The 19234-nt window shown below is 48.6% G+C and overlaps 8 protein-coding genes across 8 annotated transcripts; 5 read left to right on the top strand and 3 right to left on the bottom strand.

Annotated features, from left to right (window-relative positions):
• The first annotated feature begins 1372 nt into the window (after positions 1-1372).
• TREMEDRAFT_56089 (uncharacterized protein) lies at positions 1373-2057 on the top strand. The gene is made up of 3 exons (XM_007001012.1): positions 1373-1697; positions 1741-1790; positions 1834-2057. The coding sequence occupies exon 1, from the start codon at positions 1448-1450 to the stop codon at positions 1679-1681; it is 234 nt and encodes a 77-aa protein (XP_007001074.1). The 5' UTR covers positions 1373-1447; the 3' UTR covers positions 1682-1697; positions 1741-1790; positions 1834-2057.
• A 1014-nt stretch (positions 2058-3071) lies between these two features.
• On the bottom strand, positions 3072-4588 carry TREMEDRAFT_59110 (uncharacterized protein; the record flags this gene model as incomplete). Its single annotated transcript, XM_007001456.1, has 8 exons — positions 3072-3193; positions 3245-3424; positions 3469-3656; positions 3699-3923; positions 3976-4212; positions 4264-4391; positions 4435-4471; positions 4524-4588. The coding sequence occupies 8 exons, from the start codon at positions 4586-4588 to the stop codon at positions 3072-3074; spliced, it is 1182 nt and encodes a 393-aa protein (XP_007001518.1).
• Positions 4589-4808: 220 nt separating this feature from the next.
• Positions 4809-7181, top strand: TREMEDRAFT_42106 (uncharacterized protein). The gene is made up of 6 exons (XM_007000930.1): positions 4809-5020; positions 5066-5167; positions 5210-5406; positions 5452-5799; positions 5845-5932; positions 5979-7181. Exons 1-6 carry the CDS (start codon positions 4829-4831, stop codon positions 7104-7106), a joined length of 2055 nt encoding a protein of 684 aa, XP_007000992.1. The 5' UTR covers positions 4809-4828; the 3' UTR covers positions 7107-7181.
• A 1174-nt stretch (positions 7182-8355) lies between these two features.
• TREMEDRAFT_59108 (uncharacterized protein) lies at positions 8356-9303 on the top strand (the record flags this gene model as incomplete). Its single annotated transcript, XM_007001455.1, has 1 exon — positions 8356-9303. The coding sequence occupies one exon, from the start codon at positions 8356-8358 to the stop codon at positions 9301-9303; it is 948 nt and encodes a 315-aa protein (XP_007001517.1).
• Positions 9304-9711: 408 nt separating this feature from the next.
• TREMEDRAFT_59107 (uncharacterized protein) lies at positions 9712-11145 on the top strand (the record flags this gene model as incomplete). The annotated part of the gene is made up of 6 exons (XM_007001454.1): positions 9712-9953; positions 9999-10082; positions 10129-10308; positions 10349-10432; positions 10485-10679; positions 10725-11145. The coding sequence occupies 6 exons, from the start codon at positions 9712-9714 to the stop codon at positions 11143-11145; spliced, it is 1206 nt and encodes a 401-aa protein (XP_007001516.1).
• A 42-nt stretch (positions 11146-11187) lies between these two features.
• Positions 11188-12934, bottom strand: TREMEDRAFT_37064 (uncharacterized protein; the record flags this gene model as incomplete). The annotated part of the gene is made up of 9 exons (XM_007000803.1): positions 11188-11369; positions 11413-11523; positions 11568-11847; positions 11896-12050; positions 12134-12334; positions 12428-12453; positions 12535-12610; positions 12657-12700; positions 12847-12934. 9 exons carry the CDS (start codon positions 12932-12934, stop codon positions 11223-11225), a joined length of 1128 nt encoding a protein of 375 aa, XP_007000865.1. The 3' UTR covers positions 11188-11222.
• A 153-nt stretch (positions 12935-13087) lies between these two features.
• TREMEDRAFT_37062 (uncharacterized protein) lies at positions 13088-16011 on the bottom strand. The gene is given in 16 exon segments (XM_007000802.1): positions 13088-13276; positions 13319-13456; positions 13504-13846; positions 13909-14053; positions 14104-14292; positions 14332-14438; positions 14484-14527; positions 14574-14649; positions 14698-14797; positions 14876-14938; positions 14953-14957; positions 14978-15100; positions 15146-15210; positions 15263-15551; positions 15595-15608; positions 15657-16011. 16 exon segments carry the CDS (start codon positions 15966-15968, stop codon positions 13181-13183), a joined length of 2109 nt encoding a protein of 702 aa, XP_007000864.1. The 5' UTR covers positions 15969-16011; the 3' UTR covers positions 13088-13180.
• Positions 16012-16458: 447 nt separating this feature from the next.
• TREMEDRAFT_25037 (uncharacterized protein) lies at positions 16459-18674 on the top strand (the record flags this gene model as incomplete). Its single annotated transcript, XM_007000512.1, has 4 exons — positions 16459-16674; positions 16720-17115; positions 17161-17374; positions 17419-18674. The coding sequence occupies 4 exons, from the start codon at positions 16459-16461 to the stop codon at positions 18672-18674; spliced, it is 2082 nt and encodes a 693-aa protein (XP_007000574.1).
• Between the last annotated feature and the right edge of the window lie 560 nt (positions 18675-19234).

Genomic DNA, 19234 nt, shown 5'->3' with positions numbered 1-19234 from the left:
AGCGTCATGCACAACAACGTATATACAACATCTACAATGGACTTCAAGAGCGACAGCCAGGAGTACTCCTAATCACGACACCGGATACCCCTCCCACGAACTCTTTCACTTCATCACATTGCTACCGCGATTCATATACAGTATTACTACCACAATGTCCGGCGTAGCTATCCTTCAAGAAGAGCATAGGGCTCCTCGGTCAGTATTGCCGATCATCCACATATGACTCATGAAGCTGACTGTTCAAAGTGAACCCTTTCAACTCGCTGGAGCCATTCCCCTTCCCGCTGGTGCAAGTAGTTCCCTTATCAAGAACCCTGTCGATTATAATCTTCTCACTTATTGTTTTGAACCATGCAGTATCAAGGTTTACGAGCTCGATAACTCTTCAGCCACCTCGGCCAAAGAACAACTCCAGTTAGTTCTCAAGGAAATTCCTCAGATCATACTTCCCCCTCCTCCACTTACCCCTGCTGGTCCCGTCAAGGTCGACATGACCCTCTTCGTCGCTGAAAACGTCAAACCTTTGTCTGCCGCCAAACTTTCTTGTGCGGTCGTAAGACTTCCAATGGAACGACACCTCGATCGATCGGTTGACGAGAGAGCCTTGGATGCCATGAAGTCGGCTCTGGAAGCAAGAGGATTAGTATGCAGGTGGGATGGATCACGGAATTCAGATCGAGTGACTCTGATCAAGTTTGAAATGTACTTTGGGAAAGGTCATTTGAATTCAGGACAGAGTCAATTCAACAGGAAGGATCATGGGGAACAATACGTGACGAATTACCTCAAATCTACCCTAGGAAACAGAGGATACTTTCCTACCTAACCGTTCAAGGTCAACATTTCGGAAACTAGTCTTACTGGTTTCGTAGGTCTATCGAGCCCAGTCGATGTCGAGCGTTTGACATCACTCACCGAACCTATTCGCGATAACTTGGGTATCGAGCTCAAATTTTATCCCGTTGATCGTTATCTACCACCAACATACTATACAACCATAGCAGTTTATGTTGCCGAATCCCGCATCCCAGAGTCTTACTACGCGCAAGACCTCAACAAACTCGTTACAATGTATAATGACACTCACGATGAAAAAGGCTGGGTATCGAACAAGCGAATGCGCGATGATGGTTGGTACTTAGTGGACCCCAGCTCGCCCCTTTTAGCACAATACTTGTGCCAAAGACCGTCCCCCTCAGGTCACTACTACGATTTTGTCTTCCACCGCAACTCGTCTTCGAAAAGTTTCAACCGTAACGTCATCATGGCCGCTCGCGCTGCAAAAGACGCCAAGTACCGCTCCACCATCAAACCAGCGGATGATGCACGTTTCAAACAACGTACCCAACTTCCGGGTGTTTTCCTCAACATCCCAAAGAGAAAACGTCCTGCTCCCATCGTCCAACCAAATCTTACCTCCTCCATAGACATCGGTGGTCTATCGATGACGACCACAGAAACTCCGGGATTTTTCGTCCACGTTCCGAAGAGGAAACGTCCTGATCCCATCGTCCAAACAACTCCTACTTCTTTCACAGACATCCACGGTTTATCGATGCCAACCACAATTCCAGCGGTTGTGACTCAGGCATCTCTCCCCTTACGACCCGCTTCTACGACCACTTTTTCCTCCTCCTCGGGAGCGAACAGAGATTGGCGTCGGACACCGGCGCGCTAGTCCTTGGCTCAGGAGAGTGAGTTGTCTTATCACAATCAGATCCAGCGCTGAGGTGATAGCAGGCGTAGGATTCAGTGCCCGCAGCAGGAGCTCACCATTGGTTTTTGAGGTCAGTCAGTGGATCTCGATGGCGTCTCATACTGAACAAGCAGATCGTTCCATACCAAGAGTGAATATACACGGCATCACCTGCGTCGCTCCTCCCGAAACCCCTTCTTGATTGTGTTTCGACGCAACTGGTTTGCGGTATAATCATGCTAATCTTTGCTCCGATAGGTTCAGAATGCCTACAGAAGAGCACCGGGCGTGTATTTACTAAATAACTTTTGAAGCTTTCACTATTGATATGGTTATATATGCATCTACATGATTGTAGCTATCGGTTCATGAAACCGATGATGGTAAAAGGTTGATTTCGCCCGGGCTCGAACCGGGGACCATAACCGCTCAACATGCACGTGCGTGTTAAGATTATGTGATAAACCAGCTACACCACGAAACCGAGTGTGTTAACCGCTGAAACAGCGAGCTCTTGAATGAAAAGTTCCAAACAACGTAGTTCACATTCCGTTTTTGGCCTCTGTCGTGCACTTGAGAGACACCGTGGCCTGTCGGACGGCTAGGGGGTGTGCTTCAACACGATATAGAGTGACGGTCCACCTCCACATACTTGGTCATATCTCAAGTCGTTCAGCATCCATCAAACGACGAACATTTCTGTCATGACCACGTGCGTCGAAGTTGCTAGTTCGGGTAATATCCAGCTACCCGCCACCGATAAACACTACCAGCCACCCTTATCTACATTACACTCTCATTCCATGTACATAAGGTAGTGCATAGCTTAGAACAACTTCGACGAATGTATCTTGTCTGTCTCAACATACAAGTTCTCTTATACATTTGCCGAAACTTATTATTCACTCCTCGAACTATTTGCTTCGACCCTCGTATCCTCTTGCAACTAGTTCAAGTCCCTACAAGTAGCTCATCACCCTCGACGCAGATCCTTCGACCTTCGGTCTGGTCTTGACAATTTCGCACGGAGCTAAAACTGTGTCAGAAGCTTGATCGGGTAACGCGTTTTGTAGTGTCGGCGGTCAGTCCTATTCTCCCCATGATTACTGACAATGCAGAAGGAGGTCAAGTGTCTGAAACTTGGGGTATACGGAAGTCCAACTCCCCCAGCAAATTACTTGGGAGATTCGACATTGAAATCATCTACTGAACGTTGGGAATCCGGGATGATCTTTTCACTCATGGTGCATAAATTTCGGTGGCGCTACATGAAACTTGACTATCTATATATATACACATTTTCCATTGTTCCTGAATCTTATCCGTCTTTTTCGTTATACACAAGCTCCTTGTAAGGTGCCGTCAACCGCGCTTAGTTGGCTGCAGCCTGAGCGTAGGACGGAGCATTAGGAGCGGTAGGGTCGTGTCCGCCCATTGGGGTCCGGGGACGGTCTTCTTGTTCTTGCTTTTCCTCCTCATCGCTAGTATCGTTTACTGCTGTCATCAGTATGCCACCAGTTTCAGTGCCTCTAGAGGGTTACTCACCAGTCGTGGCATTAGCCGATTCAGGATCATGAGAGACACTGGAGTCATTACGGCTGTGAGAGGAACCGGAGCCTTCGTGATTATGCTCCGAGCCGGAGGAATGGTGTTGAGGGGGGGAATCTCCACTGTTCCCTTGAGTCGACTGAGCTTTCTTCTGGACATCCTGTTTTGTGTCTTTGACTGCTGGCATCAATGTTAACTCTGATGGTGCCTTGAGTACTGACCTTTGGCTTTCACGTCCTTCTCTTTCCCTTCAAAGTATATGATAGCCTCGGATGCTCGTTTCTGCATCTCAGACATGATCGCCGACGCCCTTCTTTTGTAGTCCTCCACGGGAATGCCTGCTTTCTTGGCACGAGCTTCAAGCTGCTGGGATAAGTCCCCGGCGGAAGTCTTGGCATTTGTGAGAAAGCTAGGTGTCAGTTGGGACCTGAACTAGAATGGCAGTACTCACTCGCGCAGATCCTTCTCCTTGCCGCTTCTCCACTGCTCTGCAATGGCTTGACGTCTGGCACGTTCGGCGTTGAGCCAATTCCAGATAGCTTCGACGGTATCGTAGACACCAACGAAGACCATACGAGGGACACCCTGGGACGGAGGGTGACTGCGGTAGAAAAGGGCGAGATTTGCAACCAAAAGGGCGATCAGACCTAAGATACCTTTGATGAAGTAGTACGGGCTACGGATCAGCGATGTCTACGCATCGATCGAAGATCAAACTATGTACTCACATGAGACCTTCGAGAGGGAACAAATCCCGATGGATCGGTCCCATCTTCGTCACGTAGAGTTTACGTCCAGAGGTCGTATTATCGCCTTCTCCAACCCCGTCATCCGCCGCCAGATGAAAGTCGACGGAGGCGTTGAAAGTGCGTTCAGCTCTGGAAAAGTTTGAGATGATGGGAAGGTAAGAGGGGATCGATGGTAAGACAAACGTGCGTTTCCATTTGACTTTAAGCAGCTGAGTTCTGTGGTGTGAACGAAAGTATCAAGTGTCATGATACAACAAATCGACTCACTTTTCGTCGTACTCTGGTTTGGCTACGAGGCCACTCTCCTTGGCGGGAGTAGCGAAAAGCCAAGCGATCTTCTTGATCCTCGAGGACCCGTGGACGAGCATCCTTCCGCTGTCAAAGACAGCGTTGGCCTATGAATGAGCTCCAATATGGCAGAGAGTAAAAACAACTCACTTCGAAGAACTCATTGATGCAATCGTCATAATCAATCCTGACGTGTCAGCTGCATTCACCTGACGGATTAGTGGAATGTGAGAACTCACGGGTCAAGAGAGACCAAGCTTCGTGCGAAACGGTCGATCTCTGGCTCAAGGTTGTTGGTGTCCATCGTGAGGATATATCACTGATCGGAGGGAATGTAGAGAGGAATACAGGTGATGATAGTGAAGAGGAAGAGAGAGAGAAAGAAGAGACAGAGAGACGTGGGTGAGTGTGTGTCATATGACGGGGCTTGTGGGGAATGAATGTTCCGGTTATGTCATCGATCACATGCCGGTTCCTTTTTCATGGAAATTTTTCGATCAACTGTTTCTACTGTAGCACGAGCACCCATTAACCCCATCTCATAATGACGGTCAAGGTAAGAAGTCGTTCTCCCAGTCCTTTTGAGCAGTCGAATAAGAGAACAAGGAGAGAGTCGATATCGATAAAAGGTATCATATCGCCCTCAGTTGAGGACTTACGAGTACATCGACAAAATTATCTTCAAGCTACTCCTTATCGACATGCCGTTGTGGGAGGACTGCTGAGCGATGAACTGGTATGTTTTCACTGTTCTCCTGAGGAGAGCTATTCTGATATCCAGCTGGAAAGCTTCGTCGAGGAGACAAAAACGTATGGTGTACGAGGAGAAGATGGTAGTCTTCCAGGATGGGGTTGGGAACAGAAAGAAACTGATATTTACAAGGTGAGCTTCTTTTTTTGTATGAAGAAAAGTCCTGATATTTAGATACGTCAAACACCTGATTTATCTTCTCTTGATCCAAAGCACTTACCTGAGGGGACACTCCGAGCTCTACCTCAAAGTGCCGCTTTGAAGAACGCCCTGTATTCACAAGAATTTCGCAATCTCGTTCGGCAAGTCACAGGGTGTGGACCATTATCAGGTTCTAAAACGGACTTGTCTGTAGGTTTATACACACAAGGGTTAGCATGTACACACAGTTCACAAATTACAAGCTAATATACCAGATCACATCTTTTGCTACATGATGATTCTATCTCAACTAGGCTCATCTCGTTCATCCTTTACCTACCAAATTCCCCTTTGGACGCCCCATCTTCTTCCGATACTTCCCTCATCATCTCTGCGGACGGTCAGTTCCTGAAGGGCTGGAACCCTGCTTGGGGGGGTGCACTTGAACTCTATCCTGTGGAGAGTGGAGAAGAAGTTGGACTTCCAGGGGTGAAGCGGACCCTCAAGGTTGATGTCAAATGGGGTCAGATAGTCTTTTTCGAAGTTCAACCAGGGAGAAGTTATCATTCAGTGGAAGAAGTTATCGTGGGGGACGGCCGACAGCGATTGGGTGTCAGTGGATGGTCAGTCTCTCTTTTAGAAGCATTGTATGCATCACTGACTGTCAGGTTTCATCGACCTGTGGAAGGAGAAGAAGGTTATGAAGTTGAGGATGCCGCCAAGAAGAAGCAAGATCTCAGTTCCCTCGCTCAGATCGTGAGCAATCTAACGATGACTGTTCCGTCCATAGCTCACCATGTAGACTTCTGCTCCTACCATACCTTTTACACCATACAACGACGAACCTCCTCTCGGTCTCAAACCTACTCACCTCACATTTCTCTCGGACTTCCTAGCCCCTTCCTACCTCAATCCACAAACACTCGAACGACTCTCACAGCAGTTCGCCGCTGCTTCAGAGATTGTCATGCACAGTGTCCTTCTTCCAGAACTCGCGGAGGAACTCAAGAGAGAGACTGAAGCCGTCGACAAAGCAGATTATCCCGATAGACTAATCCCTCCCCAGGACCTTGGTGAAGGGGATGGATGGAAACTTCAAGGACCGACATCCAAGCATCGCTATGCTTCTCTCTCTTCCTCTTCATCACGGACCCCTCATCTTCATCGTATCCTCTTCGAATTAATACCGTCAGAAGCTTTCCGAGCTTGGTTGTCTGTCGTTTCGTCCCTCGCTCCGGTCGGATATCGAGCCGAAGGTCGTCGATTCAGACATGGTCTAGATTATACACTTGCCAATGGAGAAGATAAGAATGGAGAAGCACGATTGGACGTTTGTCTTGGTCTTACTTGGTGGGCGGATGTACAACCGGGGAGTGACGAGGAAGACGGGCTTATCGAACATGGTGGGTGGGATTGTTATCTAGCTGCGCCGGATGAGAATGAGGATCCAGCGGTATATCAAAGTAGTCGCGCAGTCAAGGTCAACGATCATCAGGAGGACAACGAGCTAGGAAACAAACCCGACACTCAAGAGCCGAATGAAACTTCGAAGGGTGAATCGTCTCAGGCAGACCGTCCAAAGGAGGAATCTGGAGATGGGCAAGGAGATTTAGAGGACGGAGAGGATCAAGAAGATGCCAACGGTACGATAGAATTGGAAATCGATCCAGACCAACTTTCTCCTTCTGATTTCGACTCGGATTCAGATGCTGACGCCAATGACGATGGACCTCTCCTCACGCAAGCTGTATGTTTCAACAGACTCGTACTCGTCCTCCGTGATCCAGGTGTGATGAAATTCACCAAATACCTGAGTGCAAGCGCACCGGGAAGTCGATGGGATGTGAGTGGGGAATGGGAAGTGGGTGTTTTGGAAGAAGACGACGAGGGGGCGGAGGGGAAGGAGATCGTTGGGAAGGTTGAAGCATAAAGGTCGTGTGGGTGATTTCACTAGCTATCAGTTCAAAATATTCATCATCCTGTCATGCATCTACTCATGCTGTGCACTCCCTTGGTTTTTATGAGATGACGTGAACACAGAATACTCACCATGATCATCCCATCATCATCGTCCATTACACTTTCGTCATTTATTCCACCTTGTTCGGTCATCGGTCTAAAACAAATTCAATGGTCTTCCAACGATAAATGTTAGGTCAACAAGGAACATCGACGTCCATGGAAAGCTGTGTAACTTCCAATCGGTCCGATTTCCCGACTTTCCCACTACTTAAACAACCACGAATGGTGTTCTTGACGAGAATTAGAGTACCAAGATCCGAAGGAATCACAGGGTGTAATAAGAAAGCGATGAAGAGACGTGAACCGACCGAGTGGTTGGTCCGAACGATATCTTTTATCAACATCGGTTCAACTCCCCAAGCTGTACAATCCCGTGTCTCATTAGTCGTCCCATTTCCAAGTTTCGAAGTGAATGGACCAACCTGTCGGTCATCTGTCACAAAGCCCCTTTGAAACCGTTCGGCAGTCATCAAATCAAATTAAATTGTCTTACCGAAGTTCACTCTATCAAGCAACACCTTCATCCAATCATTATCCAACCCCTCTTAACCCCTGACCCTCCTGGCTCACTCCAAACCTCTCACACCACACTCTCATCCCTCATCCCCCACTCCGCGAGGTCGAACGGGGCTCCACTTATATCGGTCCTTTGACCTTGTGTGACGTGTATGACCTCCACGACCTTTTACCGTCTCCATCCTTTCCTTTCATCAGTCAAATTGTCTGATGTTCAGAAACTCTTGCGTGGTGTACGGGGAGGGTAGGGGAAGAGAAGGGTATAAACGACTTTATGTTATATGAAAAATCGTCATTCGGCTTTTCCTCCCTCTATTCAATTTGAGTGGATCTTGGGAAAAGAACAATCAGTAAAGAAAGAAAAAAAGATTGGTTAAATTGCGTCATCGTCATTGTCAGTCAGTAGTTTACCACTTACAGAATTTCCCAATTTATATCATCTTACTATTTCGGATCTTCCACTTCAATACGCACTCCTCTTGAATATCGGATCTTACACAGCAAACATTCTTATACAGGTTTTTTTTCGTTCCCACGTCCACTCATATCGCCTTCCAGAAATCAAAGAGAAGTAGTCATCGCGATCACATACTTCCCCTTGACAAACCCAAAGTTCGAAGACATAATAACAAGCCTGGAACATGCCAACGGACGTCTCCCCTGCTCCATTCCGATATCAACAACAACTTCCTCACGGTCTAGAACATCCAAACGCTTATGCACTCATGGGTCAAGCACAATCACATGGTTGGGCGTCACTTCCTCCACTCGGTGGCGGTGCAGGGGTCCCTCCGACAGGACCAGCACGAGCCGTAGATTGTCTAGCCGGAACTCCACGTAATGTTCTCCCTAATGGGATGAGAAACCCTTGGGCGCCGTATCAAGGAGAGACTTATCGTCCTGCTTCTGATATGATCGAAGGACAAGCATTCGGTCCAGAGTTGCCGGGATCTGGTATTTATCCAGCTTCTCAACTTGGTGGATCGGCAATCGTACCGCGTTCGAGAGCAATGTCGTTTGGAGGTGCGTCGATAGGTTACGATGGAGGTGGATTGGGTGGAATGAGAGGTGACGATGGATGGAATGGAAGTGCCGGAAGGTTACATCGAGGTTTAGCACCTGACATGTCATCAACTGCTGGTGCTCTACCCAGACTTGCCAATCCCAACAACGGGGCGGCATGGTTACAAGCTCCATCATCATATGCCAATCACGCCCGAATGAACCCAGCTTCCTTGTTCGAACCTGCCATACAACCCTTGGGAGGTGCCAGCGTATATCTTCAACCTCCCGTGGCAAACTCGGCAAACGCCCGACCTCGTCGCGCACCCGTGGTACCCATTGATGGATGCGCAGAATGTGTCGCCGAACAAAGAGAGAAGGAAAGGGAAAGACAATCGATGAACTCACATAGCGCTCATCATCACCATCGTCGTCATCTCACACCTCCCATAGCCGGCAGTCCTCTTCGACGAGAGCCGGCGGAAGCACAGGCGTTGGCAAGACATGGGTCGAAACATTCTAGTCGAGGTAGACGAGAGGGGAAGAATGAGTGCAGCCAATGTTCAAGTCACTCGCACGGAAGGTGATGGGATATGGTAGTGAAGGTGAATGCCTGTATGTATAAGCTTGACTGTGATGACAACAACAAATGTAGCTTACTGTGTATCCTTGTGTGTAAATTGTAACATGCATAAGACCTTGAACACGCGCAAGCGGCAATCTTGCAACGCGAACTCGCAAATTGAAATCGTCGATCGTCCCGTGGCCGTCGGACTCCGCGTGATGTCACGATTTGGGTGGCAGTGGTTATATTTTACACCTGTATTGCCCGAAAGAGCATTCAAGTTGAGGCGTGACTATTCGTTAGCGTGACATCTCAATCGTCGCCAACAACACGAGCTGAGACATGAATGGCTGGCAGTCAACCCCGAGAACGGCTTATATAGCAGCCATGGAAGAAATTGTTCCCCACTTTCTAATCTTCCAATTACCATATGCCTCGACCTTCGACCTTCGGTCCGCTACTCACGTATCACCAAACACCCATCACGCATTCCGTCCCGCCCCTCATGCGTATCAAAGACGAATCATATTCATCATCACGTCTCTTCGCAGCCGCTGGCGGCCCTCCGAACGCGACAAGCACAGCAACATGTCCTCAGATAGCACCCCGTACATTCCCAATGGTCCCGACGTCGGTTCATGGTGTCACCTCCCGCAGGGCCGGTGGGAGGATGTGAGTGTCATTGATCAAGGATGATGAGACGATCACTGATGATAGTCTGGAGAGCACTCACCGTGGAAACAGTCCAGCACAAATCTCTCCTCCTTCCGCTCTCGAACACCGCGACCTCCCTGATGTTCCGTGAGTAGTCCCCTGCCAGCGATCTCACCATCTTTATTAACGACAGAATGGAGAGGACCCGCGCAATTCGTGGCCATCGTCGCGAGCCTCTTATCGAGCCTCCTCGTCCAGCTGCCAGGACGGAGAACCTGATTGATCATGACCACCCACCACCGAAGCTACCCTATCGACTTTCCGGTTCGAAGTTGGCACTTGCCGGTCCATCTGTTCCACATGTGGCTGTTTCGTGAGTCACCACTATCCCAGAGTACATTTACTGATATCAGGACGGAAAGGACTTGGAGTAACGAGAACCCTTCACGGCCAGTCGCCCCGACTAAGACGAGGAACCAAATCCTTCCAGAAGTCCCGTGAGTTCTAACGAATCTTGCCCGACTGATCCTCGGAGACGGCTGATGACAGGATGGAAAGGTTCTGCGCAAGTCGCGGCCGTCGGCGAGAGCCTCTCTGTACCTCCCCTGGACCCTCCCAGCCAAGCGAAAGTCCAAGCTGCAAGAACAACTCCTCACAGTCCAATCGGTCTTTCAGCGTTGTCAATGCCGAGGAGATCTCCGGTCGTATTGGATGTCCTACGGCAGAAAAATTGAAGAGTGTCCCGTGAGTCGTATTAACCTCCCCTAATTCGATGTTGGCTTACGACAGGATGGAACGGACCGTTGCCAGAAGCTGTTTCCATGCTTCACTCCCTCCCTCCAACAATTTTCTTTTCGGTGATAGGAATCGATTCGAACGCAACCCTGCTAGAGCCTCTCCGGATCCTCTCACCACATATCGCCCTATCCCTGGACCACTCCATGGCCGACATTTCGTTCCCGGAGTTTACCCACAGATATCAGCATCCTCTGGGCCGTTGTGGGCGTTCACTGAGGAGCGACGATACCGACAGCCGGCTGAACCGGTCGAGAGAGACAGACACAGATTAGAAGTCTGGTTGGTCGGAGTGGAGGAGGCGAGGACACAATCGGTGGCCGTAAAGGAGTGGACAGGAAGACGAGGATGGGATGCAGTCAGTGGATTAGAGTCAAAAAGAGGACAACGGAAGAGCGACCGAAAAGATAAATGAGGTGATACAGATAATTATTAGTGAGATGTATGGTGTATGACATTATGCTGGAAAAGATGACATGCAAGTCTAAGTTCTCATAATTCGTCCCTTGAGATGTGGGAAATTTGATGATTGAATAAATCCGCAAGTTTTATTCTCGTATCGTCGGCGATTTCGACAGGGAGTATCACGCTATACTCGACGTACATATCGCCTTGAGGTATGTCGCCGAACGATGGCATCTGCGAGTTAGCGTTGTAACGTAAAAGAGAAGATACCACGAACACCCTCGCCCTCTATCACTTCGACTTCTCCCGGTTGTGTGGTGCCCTTTCGTTGTATGGATATTGTTCTTCCGTCAAGATGCGTCAAATTTCTTTCGAAACCCAACAATGCCTGAAATGAGCAATCCAAACTTATCAAAATTGATATAGACCTACCTCGGCCACACTGAGTGTGACTCTTCCCATTATACCGGACTCTTTCCTCGTCCATTCCCCCCTTCCTTCAACACGCTCACTACGAACACGTACGATGACGTCTCCCGCCTCCCAGTCTACCCCTTCATCCGCTTCACCCTGAAAGATTTCTTCATACCCCTCTGGTGCTCCAGCAGGAATATGTACAGCCAAGGTATTTTGAGTATCGATGACTTTGTTACCGTGACATAAGTGACAAGCCCGTCGAATCTGCTTGCCTTTCCCTCCACATGAGGGACAGCTATATGTCAGCTCGATTAACCAAAGACACGGATGAAGAAAAGCTCACGTCATTTGAACATTACCGACCATACCAGGGAAGAATTGTTGACGTTGTACTATGACACCTTGTCCTCCACACTGGGTGCATTGGTGTATGTCACTCTCTGATTCTGCACCAGAACCATGACAATGAGTACATATGACTTTTCTAGGGACTTGAAACTGCGCATCAGTTCAATCTCTCCCATCCCCGAGCATGTTCAGGTTGCTTGATAGACTATCCCAGATGTAGCTTCATTACTCACCTCGAGATTCCGACCAGTATACATGTCGGCCAAATTTACTTCAACGTTGGTGAGCATACTAGGTCCTTTTTGTTCCTGTGCAGGACCTCCTCCTCCGAAGAAATGAGCAAAAACATCATGTGGATTTCTTCCCCCTCCCTGTTTCTGCGCTTCATGTTGCTTTAGACCCGCATCGCCATGTCGGTCGTATATTGTTCTTGTCTAGAAGGTCAGCTCATTATTCATACCGCATCACTCTCTCCCTACTGTCCCTATCAAACTGAGATGCAAGGGTGTAGAGAAAAAGAAGCGTACCTCTGTATCTGACAAAACTTCATACGCTGGTAGTCGTCAGCCACACCCAGATGGAATAGTCATAGAGTCGAGCAACAGTTAGAGAACAGTCAGAGGACAGGACTAACCCTTAGAAACTTCTATAAACCTCTCATGTGCCGCTTCATCAGGATTGATATCGGGGTGATACTTCTTTGACAATTTCTTCAAGTCAGAATGCGTTGACATGTAAGTGGTGAGAGGGACTCACCCGATATGCTTTCTTGATGTCGGCGTCAGAAGCGTCCTTTCTCACTGCAAACGTGAGCTGATATCTCAAGTATGAGAGCAGATGATATAATGAGAGATTATGAAGATGTCAGGCGGTGAGGAGGACCAAAGAAGTAGGTTGGGGATGAACGAGTGGGCTGGAGGAAAGGGTGGCTGGAGGAGCAGCTCACATCCAAGGATCTGATACAGCGACTCAGCGGCTATACACCCTGATAAAAGTAGTAATGACAAAGCTACAAGAAGTGTATTGGGGATCATGGCCACTAGTACTATGGGAGGGGAGATAGAGAAAGGGAGGGAGGTTGATAGGAGAAAGGTGAAAAGAAAGTGAGAAGCGTGTTCATCGACGTGGAGGTTTTTCTTCTGAACTTTCTTTGTTCCTTGAGTAAGCTCATATCTGACTGACCCTTTGCCTTTGACAACCTTCGTGAGATGCATAAAACTTCGCGATCAGAGGCAGTGACTATACGGATGACAATATCATAACATCATAACACCAGAACATCACTCTTCACTTTGTTCTCTCATCTCTGCCAACCGTCTTCTCATGGCTTTCTCCGTCTTTGTTGGAGGTACTTTCCGACTGATCAGAGCCCCAATCTGTCACATCAGCTTTGTACTCAAATGGAGTGAACGACCAACCAAAGCCATCAAACCACCAAAACGTAAGACCCAAGCCACACCATTCTTTTGTGCGGCCCCGACTTCTCCTTCGAACCCAGTGCTTGGAGGAGGAGATCCATCGACCAGTTGGAAGATGAGCGAAGCGATGACGGCGATCTAAAGTCAGCTCGAGAGATTCACCATGACAGGTCAACTTGACTCACAGCAAATTGTGGCATGACGATAGCCAGATTATGTATGCCCATGATTGTCCCACCCGCGACAGGTCCACTACCTGTATATTCCATGCTCTCACCTGCTGTCTCCAAATCGGCAGTTGACCAGCTCCTTGATAATGCAGTCCGTTCGTGTGGTGGCGCCGGCGAGTTTGGCTGAGAGCCCCACGGCCCACCAGGGGTGGACACTGCACGAGAGTGAAAGGGTCTAGCGGACGATGGGGCAGTGTAAGAAGGGTTCGTACGTTGTGTCCGACCTTGAGTGACGCTGGTAGGAGATGAAGCCGCATCGTCCATCTCTTTGAGAAACTCCATGATGATAGCGAATGGTCTGTCGTCAGTTCTCAGCCTTTTCCATTGTCATACTGGAAAAAGATGACGGGGTGAACTCACACCCAACAGGCAATCGCCCAGCAGATACCGACGAGAGATATCAGGACGGTAGCTTGCCAAACCGTGGAAACGAAGAATGTCGAACCCATGAGGATAGCAAAGAGTAACAGACCAGCCGTCCATATATTTCGAAGCATAAAAGGCACTTGTGAGATCAATTTTGGCTGTTCCACCGATGTAGTGGAAATGACATACTGGTGGGGAGACTAAGTGGTCTGCCTTCCCTCGCAGCTTCAGCTTTCCATTGCCTGACCATTTCTCGGATTCTGTCCATCTCTTCATCCTCTTCATCTTCATCGTCCTCAATCTTCTCCGTGGGTGGCTGTAGGAGTCTTCGGTCGCGGGCATTGAGATATGGCAGAAGGGTGCCGGCTCCAATGGCGACTGTTCATTAGTGAGAGTCGAGCATAGAGTGAGACATACCAAAAGAGTATATGAGTAGCGCCAGACTTCCCGCACGAGTCGCCTTATCGATGTCCGGTTCTCGACCGATCTCATGGGCCATGACTTCAGCCACGTAAGTGGTAGAACTATGTCGTAAGTCAAGATGTTGATCAACTCTGAGCAGATCTCACTAGAAGAGGAAAGGGAACCACCCGGTGAAAGCTAGGACTTGTACCTGCCTCAGTCAATTTGATGTCATTAATTGTGAGGTTGTCGCTCACTATGCAGACTCTTCGAACCGGCTTTGGCAGATGCAAGACAGCCTCGTATATGGTGCCGACGATGTTACGAAGAGTCCTTCAGATCAGCCACGCAACGGTCGCAACAAGGTGCTCATGGACTCACGCTCTTCTCTCGCCAAAAATGCTTTCCCGCTCATCCTCCTCTTGAGTCCAGCATGTTATCCATACGGTCAATGTTAGGAGGACCAGGGCGACGACGCAGACTGTAGTCAGCGCAGTTCCACGTATTTTGTATGACTTGTAGCATCTTCCCTGTAGCTGGGAGCATGATGTTCACACACCTTTTCGAAATTGTCCGCCACCTAGAAGACGGATGATCGGTACTTGACCTAGATTCAGGAAGCCTACCTCGTCAGACGAGCGCTGAGGATGATCCGTATCACTCGCCTAAGGTAAAACCGATGATGTTCCCCACATGATTGAACCGCCCGTGCCAAGCATTCGCAGTGGCTAGCTGTTCTCCGGGAGTGATATCCAGCACAAGGTTTCTCAGCGACGCCTGAAGCCTCCTCGTCAATATCGTCCCTGAAGTGAGACCTGCTATCACTTACGCGTTCAAGGCAAAGTCCAAACAGTAGAAGCAAAATACAGCGATCCCAATGGCCGTCTTCTTTACCTGGTACGTTCAGCTATACGGCTATTGAGAGTCATCAAACGGTATATCTTACCAGATCAGCACTCCTCGGATCCCAATCGCCCTCTCCCCCACCGAACAAATCGACCAGAGCTTTAGCGACGGGCTCGGTAAATGCCAGCCCGAACCCGCTGACGACGAGTAGGACGGTCGCCGCTACGATCCAATATCTTCTCCTGTACCGTGAAAGAGACGAATCGGAGATGGCTCCGATGAGTGGCTGAGTGATCAGACCTGAAATGGGACCAGCGAGCCAGACGAGAGAGGTGAGTTGTTCAGAAAGACCGAGCGATAGGAGGTACGGGGTACCGTATCCCAGTTCCCTGAGGTCTGAGCTTGATCAGATAAACCATGATGAGACCTTACACTGTCCAGGCGATCTCAATAATCAGCTACTGAGAGTTGCACATAGAGATAAAAACACATACCTGACTTCCCCCCATTGAGACTGTCAAAGCTAACATCTTCCACGTGCTCAACTGTCTATCTCGTTCTTCCGCCTTAGCTTTGCCCTTGCCACCATTCCGATTCCTGGATCTACTCCTGCTCCTACTGGTACTTGACCCTCCACTATGTTCCGGTCTCGCCGCTTGTAGATGTCCCGAAGGCTTGCGGGATGCAAACTTTGCATCTGCGACCGGCGCGTCTGGAGTGTCGGTCATGAGGGATGATAACGAGGTGTACCGATGTTTTGGAGCTGCGCGCTGTTCTGAAGCAGCGACAGGAGAAGGTTCTGTCATACTGCCCAGATAGAATCAAGGAGGTGAGGAAGTGATGCAGATGATCAAGAGAGGGAGTGAAATATGTGAGATGGAAGAAAGGAAGAATCCGGTTCGCCCGGTTGAGGTGAGCTTCTCCCCCCTCACTGCGTCACACAATTCACATCGACGTCATCGCATGTACATGCACATTGCATCTGTGTCGGTCTCATTCGATTCCCATTGCATCAATGTATCAATGCACATGCTTACATACATGTCTATCACCTTGTACGACAGCTCATAACCTGTTGTATGCGAGGTTGTCTAGGTGGGGCTCCACCTTGTCTAAATCGACCTGCCACACTCGGCCCGTCCTGCCGTCCTTGCCGAATCGGTCTCGTCTCAACTTGGCCACTACGTAAACTCATAAAGTCACTCTTTGGCCTCAACAAAACTCTCTCGCCTCTCTCTATATCCCGCTATTTTAAACTGTCATGCTCCTCGTTTTCCCTCTCAGACCAAAGTCATCATGAGTGTCGACCTCGAACAAGACTCCCCGCAAGCCGAACGATTTCGTCGTAATCAGCAAGAATTCCAAGCTTATCTTCCTTTGACCGAGCGCGTTCAGCAGGCCGTCCATCAAGATGCCGACGAGCTACGTGCGCAAGAAGGCTGGGATCGTATCACTCAACTGGGTGTGGATGAATGGCTAGATGATCAATCGTCGATATACCGTGCTCTACGGGTGAGTCTCGTCCTTTGTCTATTTCTCCCGCCACTGACGTGATAGAGAAATCGATATGATCCTGTCAAGGCCCAAGACTTTCTATTCCAAGTCCTGCAAACTCGGATCTCTCGCTCATTACATGGTCGAATACCAGACTATCCACCTTACTCTCAATCAAGCTTATTTTATATTTTACCTTTACCGAAGTTCACAGACCGTCTCAATCGACCAGTGGCGGTCTTGACCCTCAAGCAAGTCGTAAGGGACGGAGATGGTAGACTGGACGATTTGAAGGCGATGGTGTGGTGGGCATTGGAGATGATCAGACGGACTCTGCGAGATTGGTGGACCAAAGATATCTTTCAAAGTACAGATAAAGGTAAAGAAAAACGTCGGCGGCGCGGTGCGGAAGGATGTGTTTTATTGGTTGATGCAGCCGGAGCTGGGTATCGAAATCTAGTACGTTTAACGTGTTCTTTGCTGAACCTTTTGCTGATTGAAAAGGAAGTTGAGCTTCTCCCTACTCTTCTCTCAGTCGGACATAACAATTTTCCCGGAATGTTCGAAGGTGTTTTCGTCGTCAATGCTGGCTGGACCCATCGTAGTATGTGGAGTGTCATCAAAAGGGTATTGCCTCGGTCTGCTCTTGACAAAATTCTCTTCCTTGATGGTCCCGCCAGGACTGAAGAGATTTTTGACCTGGATCGATTACCCACACGTAAGTCTGTTCAATACTATTGTATTCTCGTGCTGACTGAAAAGTGTATGGAGGAAGAGCTGTATACGCTTTCAACCCATCTAATAATCCAATACTCGAACGATATTCCACTTGCGCCGCATATGAACAAGACTCGGTGATACCACCCCAACGTTCCGCATCGTGTTCCACCATTGCCGACGTATATCATACTGCACAAAACTCACCAGCACAAAGTCGTTCAGCCAGTCGTAGACAAAGCATGTCCACTGGGCATGTCCCATTACTCAACAAACTTCGTATCTCTCAATGTCCTAAATCAGAACTCGAAGCCGGTGAATCGAGTATCTCTCAAGGATCCAGTGAACTATCCTCCAGTTCTCACCCAGATGCACCTACGACTCCGGTCAAATCACATGTTTCTCGAATAAAATCACTCACCGACTTTCATCTCTATCTTTCCCCGTCAAGACTTGCAAACATCGATATCTTGACAGATTCCGATGCGGATGATATACCACCATTACCTAAACCTAAAAAGGCATTACGTCCAGCCATGTTGGAACCTAACATCAGAGAGAGACTTCAAGATTTAGCCAGCAGACGAGATAGACCTCCGTTACGGTTACAAGGTATATCGGGTCAACCGTCAACAAGAGGCGGTCAAGTTCGCACATACTCGGATTTTCTGCAGCGACATCATGCTCAAGCGATGAGCAAGTATAATACTTCTCCTTCGCATCTACGAACCTCATCATCAGCTCCACCGAATAAATCTTCATCACAACAATCTTTTTCTTCACTTACCATTGGCGGGACACCACCAGTGGGTTCTGATCCTGCTGGACAATCAGTAGTAGGACAAGAAGTACCCGCTTTTGCCAATTCAAATCCTTGGTTTGGTTATCCAGCAGTCCGAGTTCCCGATCCTGACAGACCGGGTCATACAACACTTCGTCCTCGTTATTCTCGTAATCGTAAACGTGATCTCCTCAAAACACTCCTTTTCCTCTTCCTTCTCAGATTACAATCATGGCGTGACTCTCTCGAGCGGTTCATCGGATTAGACAGGTTAGGTCTTTGGTCAGTTGGAAGAAGAGAACTGCTGGCCCCCGCCAGAAACCCGAGCGAGGGGTTGATACAGGATGCCAGAAGACGTGCGGCGTTATCAAGAGGAGAAATCGTACATGCAAAGGAAAAAGATTGGGTTTGGATGATTGTGACTTTCTTATTGTTAAGAGGAACTTGGATGAAGTTATTAACTACCCCGTTGGAAATGTTGGGATTAGAAAGTGTTAAGAATATCTTTGGACTCATTTGACATTACGAATCGAGTGTCGGTTGTATTTGTCATATGTTGTAGAATGGTCATGCAGTTGTATTTCTCAGTCAAACAGATGCATGCAGTGAATCTACAAAAAGATACCTTGTCAAATAACCAGGATGAAGGTGTGACTGTCTGAAATTGACATTGAAAAGAGTTCAGGGGATCAGGGGAGAGAGTTTTCTGACGGTCACCAATGTGTGACGGAACATATTGTGCTTCTCATCAGGGTCAGTCAGATTGACGGATCTGACGTGGGACAATACTCAAGGGATGGTTGTACTTCATGCCTCCTCACTAGGGAGTACTAAACGCTCATCCCACAAGAAAGAGCTCCATAAGATGAACATCATATTCCTGGAAACTGCTCCTGAAGCGCTTAGGCAACAACTTTACGAGTAGAGTACTGTAGTATGTCATCTTTACTGTCATGGAGCATGAACGACCCACGCTTCGGTTGTATAACCATAACTCACCCTCCGTTCCCACTGGACCAAAAAGTCTATCAACCGGTGATGATGTCTACGATCACCAACCACGGGTGAAATACACATCAT

The sequence above is a fragment of the Tremella mesenterica genome (genome assembly GCF_000271645.1).
Source record: "Tremella mesenterica DSM 1558 unplaced genomic scaffold TREMEscaffold_1, whole genome shotgun sequence".
Classification (NCBI taxonomy): Eukaryota; Fungi; Basidiomycota; class Tremellomycetes; order Tremellales; family Tremellaceae; genus Tremella; species Tremella mesenterica.
The sequence above is the reverse complement of the archived record's forward strand: the minus strand, read 5'-3'. Positions and strand labels throughout refer to the sequence as shown.

Excerpts from the sequence above, each read along its gene's own strand:
- TREMEDRAFT_56089 (XM_007001012.1), top strand. The coding sequence starts at position 1,448 with ATGACGACCACAGAAACTCCGGGATTTTTCGTCCACGTTCCGAAGAGG.
- TREMEDRAFT_42106 (XM_007000930.1), top strand. The coding sequence starts at position 4,829 with ATGACGGTCAAGGTAAGAAGTCGTTCTCCCAGTCCTTTTGAGCAGTCG. Across the intron at positions 5,021-5,065 it reads GACTGCTGAGCGATGAACTG|CTGGAAAGCTTCGTCGAGGA; the intron begins GTATGTTTTCAC and ends TCTGATATCCAG. Across the intron at positions 5,800-5,844 it reads CGATTGGGTGTCAGTGGATG|GTTTCATCGACCTGTGGAAG; the intron begins GTCAGTCTCTCT and ends ACTGACTGTCAG.
- TREMEDRAFT_37062 (XM_007000802.1), bottom strand. The coding sequence starts at position 15,968 with ATGACAGAACCTTCTCCTGTCGCTGCTTCAGAACAGCGCGCAGCTCCA. Across the intron at positions 14,293-14,331 it reads GCTACTCATATACTCTTTTG|TCGCCATTGGAGCCGGCACC; the intron begins GTATGTCTCACT and ends ACTAATGAACAG. Across the intron at positions 13,457-13,503 it reads TCGTCATGCCACAATTTGCT|ATCGCCGTCATCGCTTCGCT; the intron begins GTGAGTCAAGTT and ends AGCTGACTTTAG.